This window comes from Hypomesus transpacificus, chromosome 5 (assembly GCF_021917145.1).
Source record: "Hypomesus transpacificus isolate Combined female chromosome 5, fHypTra1, whole genome shotgun sequence".
NCBI lineage: Eukaryota > Metazoa > Chordata > Actinopteri > Osmeriformes > Osmeridae > Hypomesus > Hypomesus transpacificus.
The window spans coordinates 214,913-230,823 of record NC_061064.1 but is presented as its reverse complement, the minus strand read 5'-3'; the positions used below and the strand labels follow the sequence as shown (position 1 = coordinate 230,823).

The following is a 15,911-nucleotide window of genomic DNA, read 5'->3' as shown; positions in this document are numbered from 1 at the left end:
TCAGCTTGTGACAGCAACCACCGCCATGGAGGAGAACGGCTACCAACATCCAAGGTCGCATAGGATCTCTTACTGTGGGGGAAGGGTCTATATTCTTACAATGCTTTGGGACATGCAATTTAATTGTTTGAGAAAGAGAAGAGAGAGACAAAGAGAGAGACAAAGAGAGAGCGAGAGAACAGTATGTACAGCATACTTTGCAGACATCTGCCTATTCACAGTTTCATTAAAGAAGTGCACAATAGAGACTGAACCGGCTAAGTCATGTCATGGATATGGAAAAGTTCCGTAACACCAGAAGTGTTGCAGAGCTGAATTAGACAGCAGTACTTCTCAAATGTAAAAATGCAGAACCTGGCTTATTTATATTCCACACACACACTCTATAATTTGGATTCACAATATCTACAAATTCACAACTTAGCAACACTTTTTTTTGAGTATGTAGTGTTCTTGCCCTTTAAGTTTATACTCTATTAGTTTATATTCTTGTCTCTACTGGTTTCTAGCCATCAATGGGTTTGCACTGATGCTGTAGAAGCTATATCATATATAAAATGTGGTCTACAGTGTGTAATGAATAGCATAAATATATTAATATCTAAATATATATTCCTTATATATATGACCTTATGCTCTATTGACTGCAGTTTCAAGAGATAGAATTCACAACCCCCCAAGGACCAAACCCCAACTTTGATACTATCGGAAATACGATGCCAACTTCACATGGACAAACACGCTAATGAATGTCCAGTATTGTCAGTCTAGAGTTAGGATCTGGTCCTGAGGTGAGTAAAATGGGGACCTCAACCAAAAAACAAAACGAGCCGTATATTTCAACATGACGAACAGCACTAACTGTTGTTTGCAGACACACACATGTACAGATTGTCATGCATTAACCTAAGTTTCATACATTGTACATGGTTTGTGTGTCCTTTTCTTTTCAAACACACCACACCTAGAAGCTAATATGAATCAGCATCCATTGTCCAGACGGTTCGCACATCTGAACGTCTTCTTAATAACATGAATGGTTTGGAGCGGACCAGAAACCTCTCACCCAGTCTATGGGCCCTAACTCTCCCTTAACTTAAACAGGCATTACGCAAGTAGCCTACGTCTGTATGCTACGCAGGTTGTTAAGATTCTCATGTTATAGTACGTACCCATACATCAACAGCTAGCTCCCGTTCTCCTTGCATTGTTGAGAGAACATGAGTCATGTTTCAAGTGTCCTCGTGCTCTGTCCCATCTTGAGTTGTTTTGTTCGCGCTTTCACAGTATGTATCACGTGGATCACACGCCGTACAGGTGGAACAGAGTTCTCAGCATGGCAATAAGACGAAACGGGGATTTAGTCATTTCAACAACAAAAAAATACAGATCTCCCCACGTGGACAGGAGCTCCGTCCTGTAGCCTTCCACGAGGAGAAACCAAACATCAGGGACAGGCACGAGGGTCAAAAGCTTTCATCAAAAATTATTAAGAAAAGACCAAGAAAAGGATGTATATGTACGTGTAGCAAACTCGACACAAAGCAACACAAACATTACAAACGAAACACGTGATGTACAGCGATGGTACTTGCTTTCCCACAGGCTTACCACCACACGCTATAATATGGAAATACATGTGTGTGTGTGTGTGTGTGTGTGTGGTGATACAGATCAGTGTTATCATTGCATCTCCTCCAGTTCAGTGGATCCTTCTGGTCTATAGCATCATGTTGCTTTACACAGGCTTGGCTCCACTGGCCAGCCATGCTTATGGCCATTTTCATCCTCAGTTACCACACTGTGGACTGTGTGTGTGTGTGTGTGTGTGTGGAGGGGGGGGGGGGGGTTGGACACTAGGGGACACAGCCACAATCAGACATAACCATGTTGACACCAGTACTGTCAGTGTGTGTCAGATGTGTGCATGTGTGTGTTTTCATTCTAGTGTATCGAAAGCTGCATTGTTTGTTTGATAATGTGTGTATTAAAAAAAGGCACAAACCCCTTCTTTATGTTTTAAGCATACTCAGCCTGTTAAAATAATAAAGAGTCGCTGGCCTGGAAAATGTGCAGACAAACCCATAGGACACAAAAGCAATTCCAAATGATATTGCATCGGGTCTGTTGAAATTCATCTGGGCCAAACACTGAGGGTTATTAATGATGTTTCTGTGAAGCCGTACTGGTTGCCGCTGGCTACGGTAGAACACTACCGCATCAGACAGGCCAGTGGCTCTCCAGCCCTCGTCTGACGCACATCAGGGGGAATGTAGTGTGTTATACAAGCACACACACACGCACACACAAGCATACACACACACACACATACGTACAAGCACACATATTCTAAGGACATGGTCTTCTGTCATGAAGTGTTCAGACAAAGGCCTTCTCTGCCTTTCTCTGTTCACCACAAACATGACAGATGACATCTGCCGTCAAAAAAACACACACAACCAAGTCTACTACCTAGCGAAACTGTAACCGCACACAAATGAAAAGAAAACCTCGGATTATGTACAGAAAAACGGCTCTACGTTAGTCTTCGGCCTACCAATAACTGAAAATACCCAAAGCAAGTCAGAGACGGTGAAACGCTAGCATGTTAAGTACTGGACCTCCTGTCCTCTCAGATCCACCAGTCTCCTGGGGTCAGAATCACTTCTGGGGGTTGGACTTCATAATGGTGGGTTTCCTGTTGACGTAGGTGGCCCAGTAGACCAGGTTGAAGATGAAAAACAACACGGGAAAGATGATGCGAGATATCTTGTCCACCTTACTGACGCGGTTGTAGGACTTCCTGGCTTCCATGTATGGGTCGTCCATTTTGGGGATGTGGTGGTGGTGGTGGTGGTGGTGCCTCACAGGAACGGGGGAGGCGCTCTTAGAGACGGTTGTCAAGCCTTGGTCTTTGGCTACGTTGATAGCATAGGTAGTTCCGACTATGTTGAACTGGTTGTTTGTCTTTTTGGAGAGAGAGGCTGATTCTCTCCGCTGCGAAATGAAAGAAAGAGAAGCAAAGAGAATCAGGTCTGAAGCACCGAACTGAACCATACTTCCATTTGGGCTCATATAGAGGAAACAGAAGCGATACAAGACGCCACACAAAGAACAAAACATAGCCTAACCATATCTTTAATCCTGGCAATGTTACTCTGAAAGGGTTCCTGAAAAGAAAAGTAGAAAAGAAAAAACGTTTTTACCAATGATGTTAATATTGAGAAATTCCATTATCGCATTGTCATTGTCCAATCTCCAGACATTACTTGTACATTTCAGACAGGTACAGTATATTACTTTCCTGTTCATACATTACTGTACAAGAAATGTAGACAGTCAAATCACTCTTAACCAAACTTGTTCCAAGGCTACAGTAGTAGCTGTAGTATTTTAATTTCATGTCTACCCATTCATCTTCTCTTTCAAAATGACAGTTACCTGCAACAGGATGGTGTATAGGACGTGGGTGGAGCTAAAGCAGAACAGTGCGACACGACGGGCTCAGTGTGTGTGTGTGTGTGTGTGTGGGGGCTGAGCAGGCTCCTTCTGAAGGGTCACACAAGAGATGACTAATCCCGCCCCCATTCCCCCCCCCCCCCCCCCCCCCCCCCCCCCCCCCTCCGGACAGAGGGCAGGGCCAGTGGACATTACCCATCCACGCTCCAGTAAGTGGCAAATCTCATGAGCCCCCTTACCCGTCCCCCCTCCACTTCCCACCCCTGACAAGATCTTCACGAGCCACTATGAGGGCAGGGTAACCCTGGGGGTAGTAGAAGACACAAGTTTCATGCACATGGCTCAGAAAGTTTAGGATTGCAGAAAAGTTTGTGGTGTGTGGGGGGGGGGGGGGGGGGGGGGGGGTGGCAAGGCGAGGATCATTTTGGGAGATGCTCATTTTTTGGTGAAACTGATCCGTATGGGGGAGTGTGCAGCAGTAGGCTGGGAGTCAGCAGGACACACCAGAGGGGCGTGGGGCGAGGACAGGAGAGGAGTGTGTGTGCGTGTGCTTGAGGATTGTAGCCCTGGGAGTGTTTGTTGCTTGTATGTTTGGATGTGTGTGTGAAACGGTGTCCCTGAAAGTGTGCGTGTGCATGCATGTGTGTGTGTGTGTGTATGTGTGTAAGAGGAGAGTGTTCTGACTGGGAGTGTGCGTGAGAACGCAGGCAGTATAAAGGCCTTGGATGAGAGGAGGAGGATGAGGAGGGATGATGGATGTGTCGGAGGCAGGTCTAGGTCTCTCCAGGCCCTCTGCTGGGACTCCTCAGGTGAAAGCGGTTCACGTCCACAGTTCACACGCTCGCACGTTGCAATCCTCTCGCTAGGATTGCATCACCTCAGCAGCAAGGAGCCAGACGTGGGTGGGAGTGAATCAAAGTTGAAGACAGTGCTGGAGCATGTTCTAGAACAACTGGGGCACTGTGATTGATTCTAGTCCGAGGCTGTGCCGCTGAGGAGAGCGGAGGGATATGACATGATGAGCTGGTGTGTGACAGGGCTTCCTCTGGGGTGTGGACCGGTCTCCTCTCAGACAGGTGAGAAAAACTTGAGCTGGATTCCTGCTCCTTGACAAACACACTCCACCGCAACCATGACAAGCACACATTGCCTCACAGAACAAACTCAGCCGTGCACATGCTGACAAACACACAGACGCACACAGACACTGAACACACACTCATACACCCAGAACAACTGTGCTGCTGGTGTTTGCATTTGCCAGAGTGTGTGTACATTTGTGTGTGTCTGTATGTGTTTGTAAGCATTGTGAGTGTGTGTGTCCAAACGTGTGTATGTGTGTGTTAGCCATTGTTTACGTGTTTGCCAGTGTATGTGTGTATCAGTCTGTGTGTCTGTATCTGTGCGTTAATGTGCCAGCCTGGCTGAGTGTGTTTGCCAGAGTGTGTGTGTGTTGCGTCAGAGTGTGTGTGTGTGTCAGAGTGTGCGTGTGTGTATTCTCTACAGGCGAGCACTCCATCTCCTGCCAATACTGGTGGAGAGGCAGTCTGCAGGCTGCTGGCGTCCGCTCCCAGGGCGCCCCGGGGTGTTTTCCGGGTATCGATCCCTGCTGATCCAGGGGCGCCCGGGCCCCCCCTCCATCACAGGCCTGGCTTAGATCAGCATGAGTAGAGGATAACCGTTAACAAGCCACTCTTCACCCTGCCCACCTCAGGCTGAGCTAGGTTAACCCTGCCTGCGGGCTGGGTCTAGACCCTGCAACCTCACCCACACACTCGTGGAAGTGTGTCATGTTGGGCTGGGTCTAAACCCTGCAAACTCACCCACACACTCATGGAAGTGTGTAATGTTGGGCTGGGTCTAGACCCTACAACCTCACCCACACACTCATGGAAGTGTGTAATGTTGGGCTGGGTCCAAACCCTACAACCTCACCCACACACTCATGGAAGTGTGTAATGTTGGGCTGGGTCTAAACTCTGCAACCTCACCCACACACTCATGGAAGTGTGTAATGTTGGGCTGGGTCTAAACCCTGCAACCTCACCCACACCCTCGTGGAAGTGTGTAATGTTGGGCTGGGTCTAGACCCTGAAACCTCACCCACACACTCGTGGAAGTGTGTAATGTTGGGCTGGGTCTAAACCCTGCAACCTCACCCACACACTCGTGGAAGTGTGTAATGTTGGGCTGGGTCTAAACCCTGCAACCTCACCCACACGCTCGTGGAAGTGTGTAATGTTGGGCTGGGTCCAAACCCTACAACCTCACCCACACGCTCGTGGAAGTGTGTAATGTTGGGCTGGGTCTAAACCCTGCAACCTCACCCACACGCTCATGGAAGTACATATACCTTCCTGTCGGGAATCCTAGAGTCACAGTCCACACTGGATGGCTCTTCAGCGTGCAGGTCCTGTATCAGTTATCTTCTACTGTATTTTCAATCTCAAATTCTGGTGTAGTTATAATCAACTCAAAGAGGTACTGTGGAAATCGTATTAAATCGCTGTTGCTATGGTGACTTTCAAAACAAATCATGGATCTTCTGCTGTGTTGTCTTCATGCAGTATTTGAACGTCGCTTTGGATAACGGCATTTACTAACTGACTGAATGTGAAAAATGTATTAAATCAAACACATGTTGACCCAGAAGTCCTGGGTGTGTTAGGAACGAGATGTTCCTGGGAACACGGAGAGAAGGCCCAACACCCCACAGACCTGACTGCAGGGCGAGGAGATCTGGCGTTCAGCTCGCAGCGGACACAGATTCCTGAGAGGATGTGAATTTACACCCTACGGGTCTGTGTTTGGAACAGCCAGAGCATGAGAGAGAGTGTGTGTGTGCGTACGTGTGTGTGAAGGTGTCGGATTATCTTAGGGCAGAGTGGCTTGCTGTGTGTGAACGAGGTGTGACAGACTACCACAGGCCTTACAGTTTGTCACGTGGGTGAGAGATGAAACTGGGAACTGTATGTTCCTCGGTGGATGCTTGAGAGCTTGTGTGTGTGTGCGTGTGTGTGTGTGCGTGTGTGTGTGCGTGTGTGTGCGTGTGTGTGTGTGTGCGTGTGTGTGTGAGTGTGTGTGTGTGAGTGTGTGTGTGAGTGTGTGAGGAATATTTCCCTGAGAGAGTGTGTGTGCGTGTGTGAGGAATATGTCCCTGAGAGTGTGTGTGTGTGTGTGTGTGTGTGCGAGGAATATGTCCCTGAGAGTGTGTGTGTGTGTGTGTGTGTGAGAGGAGCGTGTCTGTGGCAGTGTGTATGGTGGTAGCGTAGTGGTTTGGAAGGAATGCTGACAGCTGTAGAGCTGTCTAGGTTCTACAGAGACTTGACTGCAGTACTGTCTCATTACTGCAGAGTGTGTAACAGACTGTCGGCCAGCATGAATTAAACATGCTTACCAAATTCCTCATCAAGGTAAACGTTGCCACCTCCCCTCCTGAAATTACCCTTGTCTACCTGCCCGGTGCTCAGGCTCTCTCCCTCGCCAACTGCTTTCCACTTTCACATCCATTACAGGAAAAAATAAATAAACGCGTCTTAACTTTTGTCTAAGTGTTCAGCTATCAAACGGGCTAAGTGCTAAGGAAGACTTTCACAACTGCACTGTGAGTCACGTTTGATCATTCTTAAGGGCTGAGCGGAACCCGAGGAAACCGGTGGGTTGTGCAATCAGCCCTGCAGGTTTCAAGTGTGACGATGTTCTCTGTCAAAACTGTCACATCTCCCCTCCACAGCTGTGTCATCGGGCAGGATGGTGACGGGCGCGATCGTGACCCCTGGGCGACACCCTGCTCCCCCTCCAGAAGGAGCCTGCTCATCACGCCTGCGCCTGCCGAAACGCAGGATCAAAGACGGAGGAGCGTCCGCCAGCGGAGAGAGATCTTCCCTGTCAGCACGACGCCGGGCTGCCAATCATCCAGGAGACCCCCAGTCAAGCTGCAAACCCTAACCCATCTGGGAGGGTTTGACAGGGGGACGGTGTCGCACTCTGCAGTGAGGCCAGAGAGAGAGACAGAGAGACAGAGAGAGAGAGAGAGAGAGAGACAGAGACAGAGAGGGAGACAGAGACAGAGAGAGACAGAGAGAGACCCCTCTGGATGGTGACAGATGAGGAGCAGAGATGCACCTCGGCAGCCCGGATCATGCGTTTCACTTTCTGTAAAGACCAAAACTTTTTGGTTTCTCAACTTGATTGCTCCCGAAAGCATTTTCGAACGACTAGATGTTGCGCTGGGTGTTTTAGTACGTGTTAAAGTCACAGTGCTTAATGAGTTCCCCATTAAAAAAAACCCAGAGTGTTCATCCTGCCTTCAGGTGATGCGCACACAGTGTTTATCTGCAGAGCGGAGAAGGCTGACTCTGGGAGTTCACTCACTCCCCCCCTCCCCCCGCCCCACACTTCCTGCTCCACTGGGTCGTTAACGAACAAACAAAACTCTTTCTTTCCAGGTTGACCAGACCCGTTTCCACGAGGCAGAGACAGGCCTCCCACGCAGACTCCCCAGGTGCAACACCCCCCCCCCCCCCCCCCCTCCGCCTCGTCCCCACGACAACGCAGACCAGTCCTCTCCGTCTCCCCCGCACTGCGTCTCCGAACCATTAGCTCTGAAGACTCTCATTTTTCAGGAGGGCTATCAGGGCGGAGGAAGGATGGAGAGCAAACAATCTAGAACAAGCAAAGAGCTTCTGCTCCCCGGAGCTGCGGAGGAAAAGGCTAATTCCAGGGTTCCTGGCTGTCACATTAAAGAGGACGGAGATCTGAGTGGGGAATCGTCTTCCTCTCCACAACTCTGACGAGCGTACCAAACAGTAAGCAGGACTCGCAGGAGGTGTCGGTGCGTTGACATGCCGTGTGCGACTCCGCGAGGGGGTTAGTGACTACACACATACGCAAAAAAGTATGACCGTTCTCTAGCTAAGACGGTCGTCACGGCGACGGCGGATTTCGGCGACTCACCCGTATCTCCTGGCCCTCCTTCTTGCCGTCCCACGCCCAGCTCCTCTTGGTGAAGTAGTTGACTGTGGCAAACTCAATCAGAGCAGAGAAGACAAAGGCGTAGCACACGGCCATGAACCAGTCCATGGCTGTGGCATAGGCCACTTTAGGGAGGGAGTTCCTGGCACTGATACTCAGTGTCGTCATTGTCAGGACTGTGGTGACGCCTGCGGACGAGAAGAGGGGATTAGGGAGGGGAAACAGAGCGGGCGATGATCCCACAGGCTCTCCCCACAAGCCCGCCGAGAGTCGACGCACGTGAGCGTGCGTTCGGCGGGGGCCACGGGCTCGTGCGCACACATTTACATCCACACATAGGCACACCGGACACACACGCACATACAAGCACTCTCACACACACAAGTTCTGTCTGAGCTGAACTGAATACTGTACAAGGACAAGTATCACTCTAAAACCAAAGTGCTATCTTGGTAAACACATTGTCACCGGGCACAGTGACACAAAGCCCCAAACAGGATGTGACATAATCAGACTGCAGCGAGCACCACAACCTGACTGTGCTCTTTCTGCCTCCTACACCCCAGCTTGGGTCGTGACAAGGAGGAAAGGCCACAGGAAACTTCGACAAAAGCCGGTCCACGCGTCCGCTAAGCGTGCAGGTTGACAATGTTGTGGAAGCGTGGATCCTGGCAGAGTCCCAGAGGGATGGGGCTTGTGTAGCGATACTTGGTTCTCCCTGTATTGATACAGCCCTGGCTGTTACACAGTCTCCTGCCATCTGACTGGAGAACGGCCAGCGATGTCTGGGTAGGGAGGGGATGGGAGGGTGGGGGGGGGAGGAGGAGGGGGGGATGAGGAAGGTGGAGAAGGAGGCAGCATCTTATTCTCCTACTCTCGTCCATAAACTACCGTTTAATATGGTCCTGAACATAAATGAGCCCTTTCAGATGGCAATGCTATCTGTTTTGGGCAGCTCTGATAGATAGCCTAGCAGTTCATTCTCAGCCAAAAGAAAAATGGGAGGATGTTTTCCTTTTTTCCAAGATTTTCCAAGACACTAGACCTTTTCTCAATTTTTCCATTTCTGTCCTTTTCCAAGGACGTGTGGGAACTGCTTACCTGTACAGTAATCTTTCAGCACTTTCTCGTCACTGAAGCACAAAACTCCATTAGGACGTCACGACAGACGACCAAAAACCTCGAAACGAGAGACGTCCAAAATTAGGATTAAACTCACTCTCACACCGGCTTGCTTCGACACAGAAACGCGTTTCAAAGGGAAGATTTGTTCGGCTCTGAGTCTGTGTCAGCGACACATTAGATTTTGAATTATAACTCAGACAGACGCGTGAGGAGAGAAATCAATTGCTGTGTGAAATCGGAATCTTTTTTAGGTCATTGTTCTCACGCTGGCCTTTGTCTCATCGCTGCGCCGAATCAGGAGTGAAATGAGAGGAGAGCTGGGCAAGGGGCGTCCATCAAGGCAGATATAAGCAATAATTCCACTCCGCCTGGCTCCACTTGCCTCATCTGTTAAAATAAAATATAGCCTTTAAAAAGTGACAATGCGGCAGGAGGGGAAGGCGCTTGCTTCCCCTGATATCTGAATCTTGCGTCCTCCTGGGACGTTTTTCCGTTGATTTATGCGAAAGATTAAATGTTTCTTCCTTAACAGGTCTGCTAGATTAGACTTTGTGAAAACAAAATAGGGTTTCGCGGTCATTTTTCAGATCTAGAAAAACTAGCGGTCCCACGTTTGATTATATGTATTCCATCATCGCTGAAGTTGTGGAAAATATTGACAATTTGTAAATGCTAAACGCCCAAAGGTTGCAAACCCCCCATGTAAGTTTCCATAAGGCTCTCAGGCAATTAGACTACATCAATACGAGAGCGAACTAGAATGTCACGGGAGATTGTGTTGCATTGTGTCTGCTGTGTTACACGTCCGCATGAAACCATAAATCACGCATTACACTTGGGTGAAGAGGAAAATTACAAACCAGATTATCCACACAAAATATCGGGTCACGCCAGCCAGCGCAGATCCTCCAACCTGGCAACCCGCCAGAGTACAACTGATTAATTAAATATCAACTTTCAAACTGCGCTCTGGGGGTGTAGATACTTATAGATGGCTGTGAACTGGCGGCTCTCTTTTCCACAGAGTAAGTAGTTTTCCCTCAAACATTTACACAGATACACATTTCTCAGCCTTGGGTTGGCAGCGGATGTCGAAAATCAGTTAAAGTTGCTCTCTCCCTCCTCCCATCCTCCCCTCCCTGGCTTCCTTCCTCCTCCCTCCTTCCCTTCATTACTCCATCCACCCCAACGTCGCTCCTGCTCTCCTCCACCTCCAGCACCTGTTCACCTGCATTTCCCCCCCCCCCCCCCCCCCTTCTGTCATTCATTAATAAACACCTGGCTTCAACCCATGTTGGGCCTTCATGCACATCCATTACAAGTAGCAGCTTGTTCAGGCATAGCGTCTGACTAACTTTCGCTGAGCACTTCCTCGTGCCCTCCAGCAGACCCAGACAGCCGTGCCTGTCTGCTCGCAGGATCCCCGTGGCCCCGGCCTGGTTCCAAACCATCCTCCAGGAGAGATATTAAAGGACTTCTAGTGAAGACAAGCAGAGATAATGACTGTGCTGTTCCCTGGTCGCGATGTGACATGGTACACCATGAAGCCACCAGGGCCTGGTCGTCTACTCCGCTGAAGGATAAGAGAGCTGTGAAGCTGAGGAACTTCACACAGCCTAGATGGTCCCAGTCCGAACCAGCACAAACCCCATTGCAGCTATAGTAAAAACAATGTTGATAGTATCAATATCTACATTTAGAAGATCAAATCTAAATGTATTCGTATAGCCACTCTTATTAAAAGAGGACACTTTTATCCAAGGGAGATGGAGGTAGAGATCTGAACCTGTGACCTCTTGATCCGCAATCAAATGCTATAACCACTCAGCTCTGTTTGGGTTGTCATGACATCACATCTTAAGAGGCAGAAGCGTGGGTTTCCGTGACCGGGGAAAGGGGGGGGGGGGGACAGTGAAGAGTGCTGGAGTGTGGGGTAAACTGATTAGAGACGACATATGCTGGCTGATTCCTCTACTTGAGAGGCTCTAGGTGGGGGGATTAATGGGTTTCAATGGCTCTGATTTCTCAGATTAGTCACGTCTCCACAACGCTTATTCTCACACTATTAAATGAAGAGTTGGGAAGAGGCACAGGCCTGATCGGCTATGGTGTCGATACTCGCCATGCGTACGATTCAAGTCGACGCAGATGGATTTGGTGTTGTGGTAATCGACAGCGTTGTGCTCCAGAGTTGTGTCTGGTGTGTTGGTGTTTACAGGCCTCTGGGTTCCTTTTCCTTTCAAGATGTTTTCTGAGATTCAGAGGAAATGGTTTATGGTTTCGTTGTCCTCTGACAGGAGTATTGGGTGTTTTATCATTGACTGTGACATTGCCTAGGGGGACAGAGGGGGGATTTCTATGTTGCTCCATCACGCCCTCTAATCCCACGCAAGGAGACTTTTCTTTCAACCCTCGAAAAACTCAAATTGGCCAAGTCTCATGTTTGGTTGTGCGATATCACAGGGAGAGAAACATTTTACCCTTCCCCAGTCTCCCTGTCAATGCGGGAAGGATCAGCAGTGCTTTCCACCCGATGTGTGTGGCCCCACACACACACACACACACACACACACACACACACACACACACACACACACACACACACACACACACACACACACACACACACACACAAACACACACACACACACTCACACTCACACTCACACTTACAGTCACACTGACAGACACACACCCAAGAAAGTGTTGACAAAGCCAGACACCTTGCCAAAGTTAGCAAGAGCTCAATAAGCAATAATCTCTCTCAAACTTGGCCGGCTTAAACTTTCTGCCAAGCACGTTCTGTAGGAGATGCTACTGCAACACTTCCTTTATCACATCCACCTCAGACGTGGGTGGCCTCACTTTCTCCAACTCAATTCCTTTCCAAGTTTGCTCCCGCTAATCTGTAATTAATTAGGTGGGTTTGCGGTGGTGAAAGTAATTACAGGGTCAAGTCTGTGATCCAAGCACGATATTTAAAACCAAATTCATCACTGTCCCAGACTGGGCCTGGCCAGAAGGGCCACCGTCCTGCTTTAACACTCAGTGACCTGATCCTCTCTCACAGACTCTCTCTGTATAACACTCCACCCACCAACCAGCACTTCAGATTACCGAAGGCGTCTGACGATGCGAACAAAAGCAGCTCTGCTAAAGCGTAGCGGCCTGAGCAGCACATTTAGTTTTGATGTAGCTTCATCATTTAAACGCCGACCTCTCCCCGTCGCCGTTCCACATTGTCGCAACGGTTCAATTACTCCTTAAGTGCGTTTCGAGGGTTAGGCGACAAGAGGAAGGGGATGGGGGGAGGAGCGGGAGGGGGGTGGTGGTGGGGGGTGAGGCTTTGTGGTAGTCACTTACCGAATACCGTGCGTGCAGGAACTGACTCTCTGTTCAACCAGAAGGAGACCTGGGACAGGATGACAGTCATGATGCAGGGAAGGTAGGTCTGAATCACAAAATAGCCAATTTTCCTTTTCAAATGGAAATACGTTGTCATCACTACATATTCTCCTGTTGGGGGGAGAGGGGGAGGGGGGGGGGAGAGAGGGAGAACAGGGAGAGAGACACATAGACAGAGACAGAGGGAGAGAGAAGCAAAGGACATGAATTATTAATACAGCTCATGTTCGGTCCAGACAAACACAAGCACCCTGCTGAAATATTCAAAAGTGTATTTATGAAAGTTAATACAGCGGCCAGTATACTCAGACAGCCACTGGCTCCTGTAGTAGCAGCAGAAGGAGCTGTCTGGAGGAGTGGAGGTTAACTGATTACTGGGCTGTCCCACTGCCTAGTCGTTAAAGGCAGAAATTGGTTTTCCCACTACAGCTGCCCAGGATTGGATGTGTTGACCTTGGCGTCCTTCGAATCAGCAAGACGGTGACAGAGAGCTCGGTGTGTGAGAGCACAACATCTGATTGTCTTTATGGTCCCCGCCAGATAGAAACGTGATGCAGTGCGAACCGATACCACCAATGGGTTTAGTCTCTCGGCAACCGGGTTTTAGAACACACTTGCATGTGACGAAGTGTCGCGCCCGCGATGACCCGACTTCAAACCACATCTGTCCAGAACACAAACTGAGGGCTGAGGGGAGGTGAGACCTGTAAACCACGTTACGGTCGCAGCCTGTAACACTGCCCTAACCGCATTTGACAGACGTTGATAGACGGGAGACGGTAAACAGTTTAACAGTTCAACGACATCACAGATTCATCAGCCTTAGAGCTCGATGCAGTTGTGACCCATTAACCTTGAAGCCGGGGCGTTCAACTCAGTCAAGACAAGGTTTCCCCCGTCCTGCCAGTGTAAACGTACTGCACACAAGGGACTTCCAGCGATCTTCAGAAGCCTGCGCTTCGAGGTGCCTGAACAACAAACCACCTCCACACATCACAAGCCACATCAGTCCTATCTGCTCCCTGTGTGTCTATCACTGTCGACATGCAACCAGACCAAACCAGCCGATAACTGAGACCAGGGGGCTTAACACAGAGACTAAAAATAAGGTTAGACACTATCTATCGCCGATGGATCTTGTGTCTCTGAAAATGGGGCTTAAGGGCTGCTCTCATTTGGATGACGGTCTTTGACTGCCTGAAACTGATTGACCTCCCCCCGACTGTCCTAGTCGTGGGTGTTTTAGATAAAGGGCTTTCCGCTAGAACTCCAGCAATCAGAATTTAAGATCAAATGGATGGGTGATCAGCAGTGTGCTGACAGGATTTCCTATATCTCACTGCCAATTCAAATGGACCGCAGTGCAGGTTTATGTCAAGGAGTGACAGCAGGCTTTCCCTTCCCTTATCTTTCGGGTTCAGAACAAAGTTAGCGCCATTAAGAATACATTCATAGGGGGGGGGGGGGATCAATTTCTTACTTTGCTTCGATCTCTGAATGCGAGCGGGTGTTCTGTCTGAGTCAGACAGCTGCCAGGGGGGTTCTGCCTTCTTCATCACCCTCAAAACGCCTGATATTTCTTTTCTCCCCAGACACAGAAGAGGATAACAAGGAGATGGCTTGGCTCCTGCTGCAGGAGAAAGCTCCCTTTCAGACCCACGGGTAACGCGTTCTCCTAAAGTCAGCAAGTCTCCCTTAGTGGCGGAGGGACCACGGTGACCCCAATATCACGGGCAGGAAACCAATCGATGAGCCAGCTGCTTGCAAAGCAGAGAGGGGGAATTACTTTACGAAAAAGACACAAATGGAATGTGTAAGTGTGTGCCAACGGTGGCGGAGAGGGCGAGGGCAGGGACAAGAGGTGGAGACATTAATTCACCAGAATCATCTAAAAGGACAGGAGTGTGGAGGAAGGGAAGCCAGATTTCAAAGATGTTAAAATAATAATAATAATAATCTCTAAATTATCCTTTTTTTTTTCTCACTCTTATTGTATTATGGTTATCAGTGTCCTGTCAGCTGAAGACGGTGGTGGTGGAGACTCGCTGTCGTGTATTTGGAGGGAAATCTCTACTCTTTTAACTGTACTGAACCCGATAGATCTCTACTGTTCTACCTGTAGAGGAGCTGATGGTCTCTACTGTTCTACCTGTAGAGGAGCTGATGGTCTCTACTGTTCTACCTGTAGAGGAGCTGATGGTCTCTACTGTTCTACCTGTAGAGGAGCTGATGGTCTTTACTGTTCTACCTGTAGAGGAGCTGATGGTCTCTACTGTTCTACCTGTAGAGGAGCTGATGGTCTCTACTGTTCTACCTGTACTGGAGCTGATGGTCTCTATTGTTCTACCTGTACTGAACCCGATAGATCTCTACTGTTCTACCTGTACTGGAGCAGATGGTCTTTACTGTTCTACCTGTAGAGGAGCTGATGGTCTCTACTGTTCTACCTGTAGAGGAGCTGATGGTCTCTACTGTTCTACCTGTACTGGAGCTGATGGTCTCTACTGTTCTACCTGTAGAGGAGCTGATGGTCTCTACTGTTCTACCTGTAGAGGAGCTGACGATCTCTACTGTTCTATCTGTAGAGGAGCTGATGGTCTCTACTGTTCTACCTGTAGAGGAGCTGATGGTCTTTACTGTTCTACCTGTAGAGGAGCTGATGGTCTCTACTGTTCTACCTGTAGAGGAGCTGATGGTCTCTACTGTTCTACCTGTAGAGGAGCTGATGGTCTCCTTCCCAATAACGTGTCCTAGTAGGTCGTACTGGTTGAGTCTGGAGCCGTCCTCTGCCACCGCCACAGACTTCTCATCTCCTTGCGTCCATAGGTAGATGACCTCGTTGTTGGTGTAGGCATCTGAGAGGCGAGAGAGGGGGGAAAGGAGGGGTGGAGATGGGGGTGGGAGTCAGAGAAGGGGGGCAGGAGGACAGAGAGAGAGAGACAGAGAGA

The 15,911-nt window shown here is 49.1% G+C and overlaps 1 protein-coding gene across 1 annotated transcript in view; it reads right to left on the bottom strand.

Moving 5' to 3' along the window:
• Positions 1-1,904: 1,904 nt before the first annotated feature.
• LOC124468234 (gamma-aminobutyric acid receptor subunit alpha-3-like) overlaps positions 1,905-15,911 on the bottom strand; it is a 15,617-nt gene continuing 1,610 nt past the window's right edge. The window contains exons 2-6 of the mRNA XM_047020893.1: positions 15,675-15,818; positions 12,922-13,074; positions 8,416-8,621; positions 3,132-3,170; positions 1,905-2,997 (exon numbers count right to left, since the gene is read on the bottom strand). Of these exons, the coding sequence (XP_046876849.1) occupies positions 2,662-2,997; positions 3,132-3,170; positions 8,416-8,621; positions 12,922-13,074; positions 15,675-15,818 (878 nt within the window). The 3' untranslated portion in view covers positions 1,905-2,661. The remainder of the gene's footprint in view (positions 2,998-3,131; positions 3,171-8,415; positions 8,622-12,921; positions 13,075-15,674; positions 15,819-15,911) is intronic.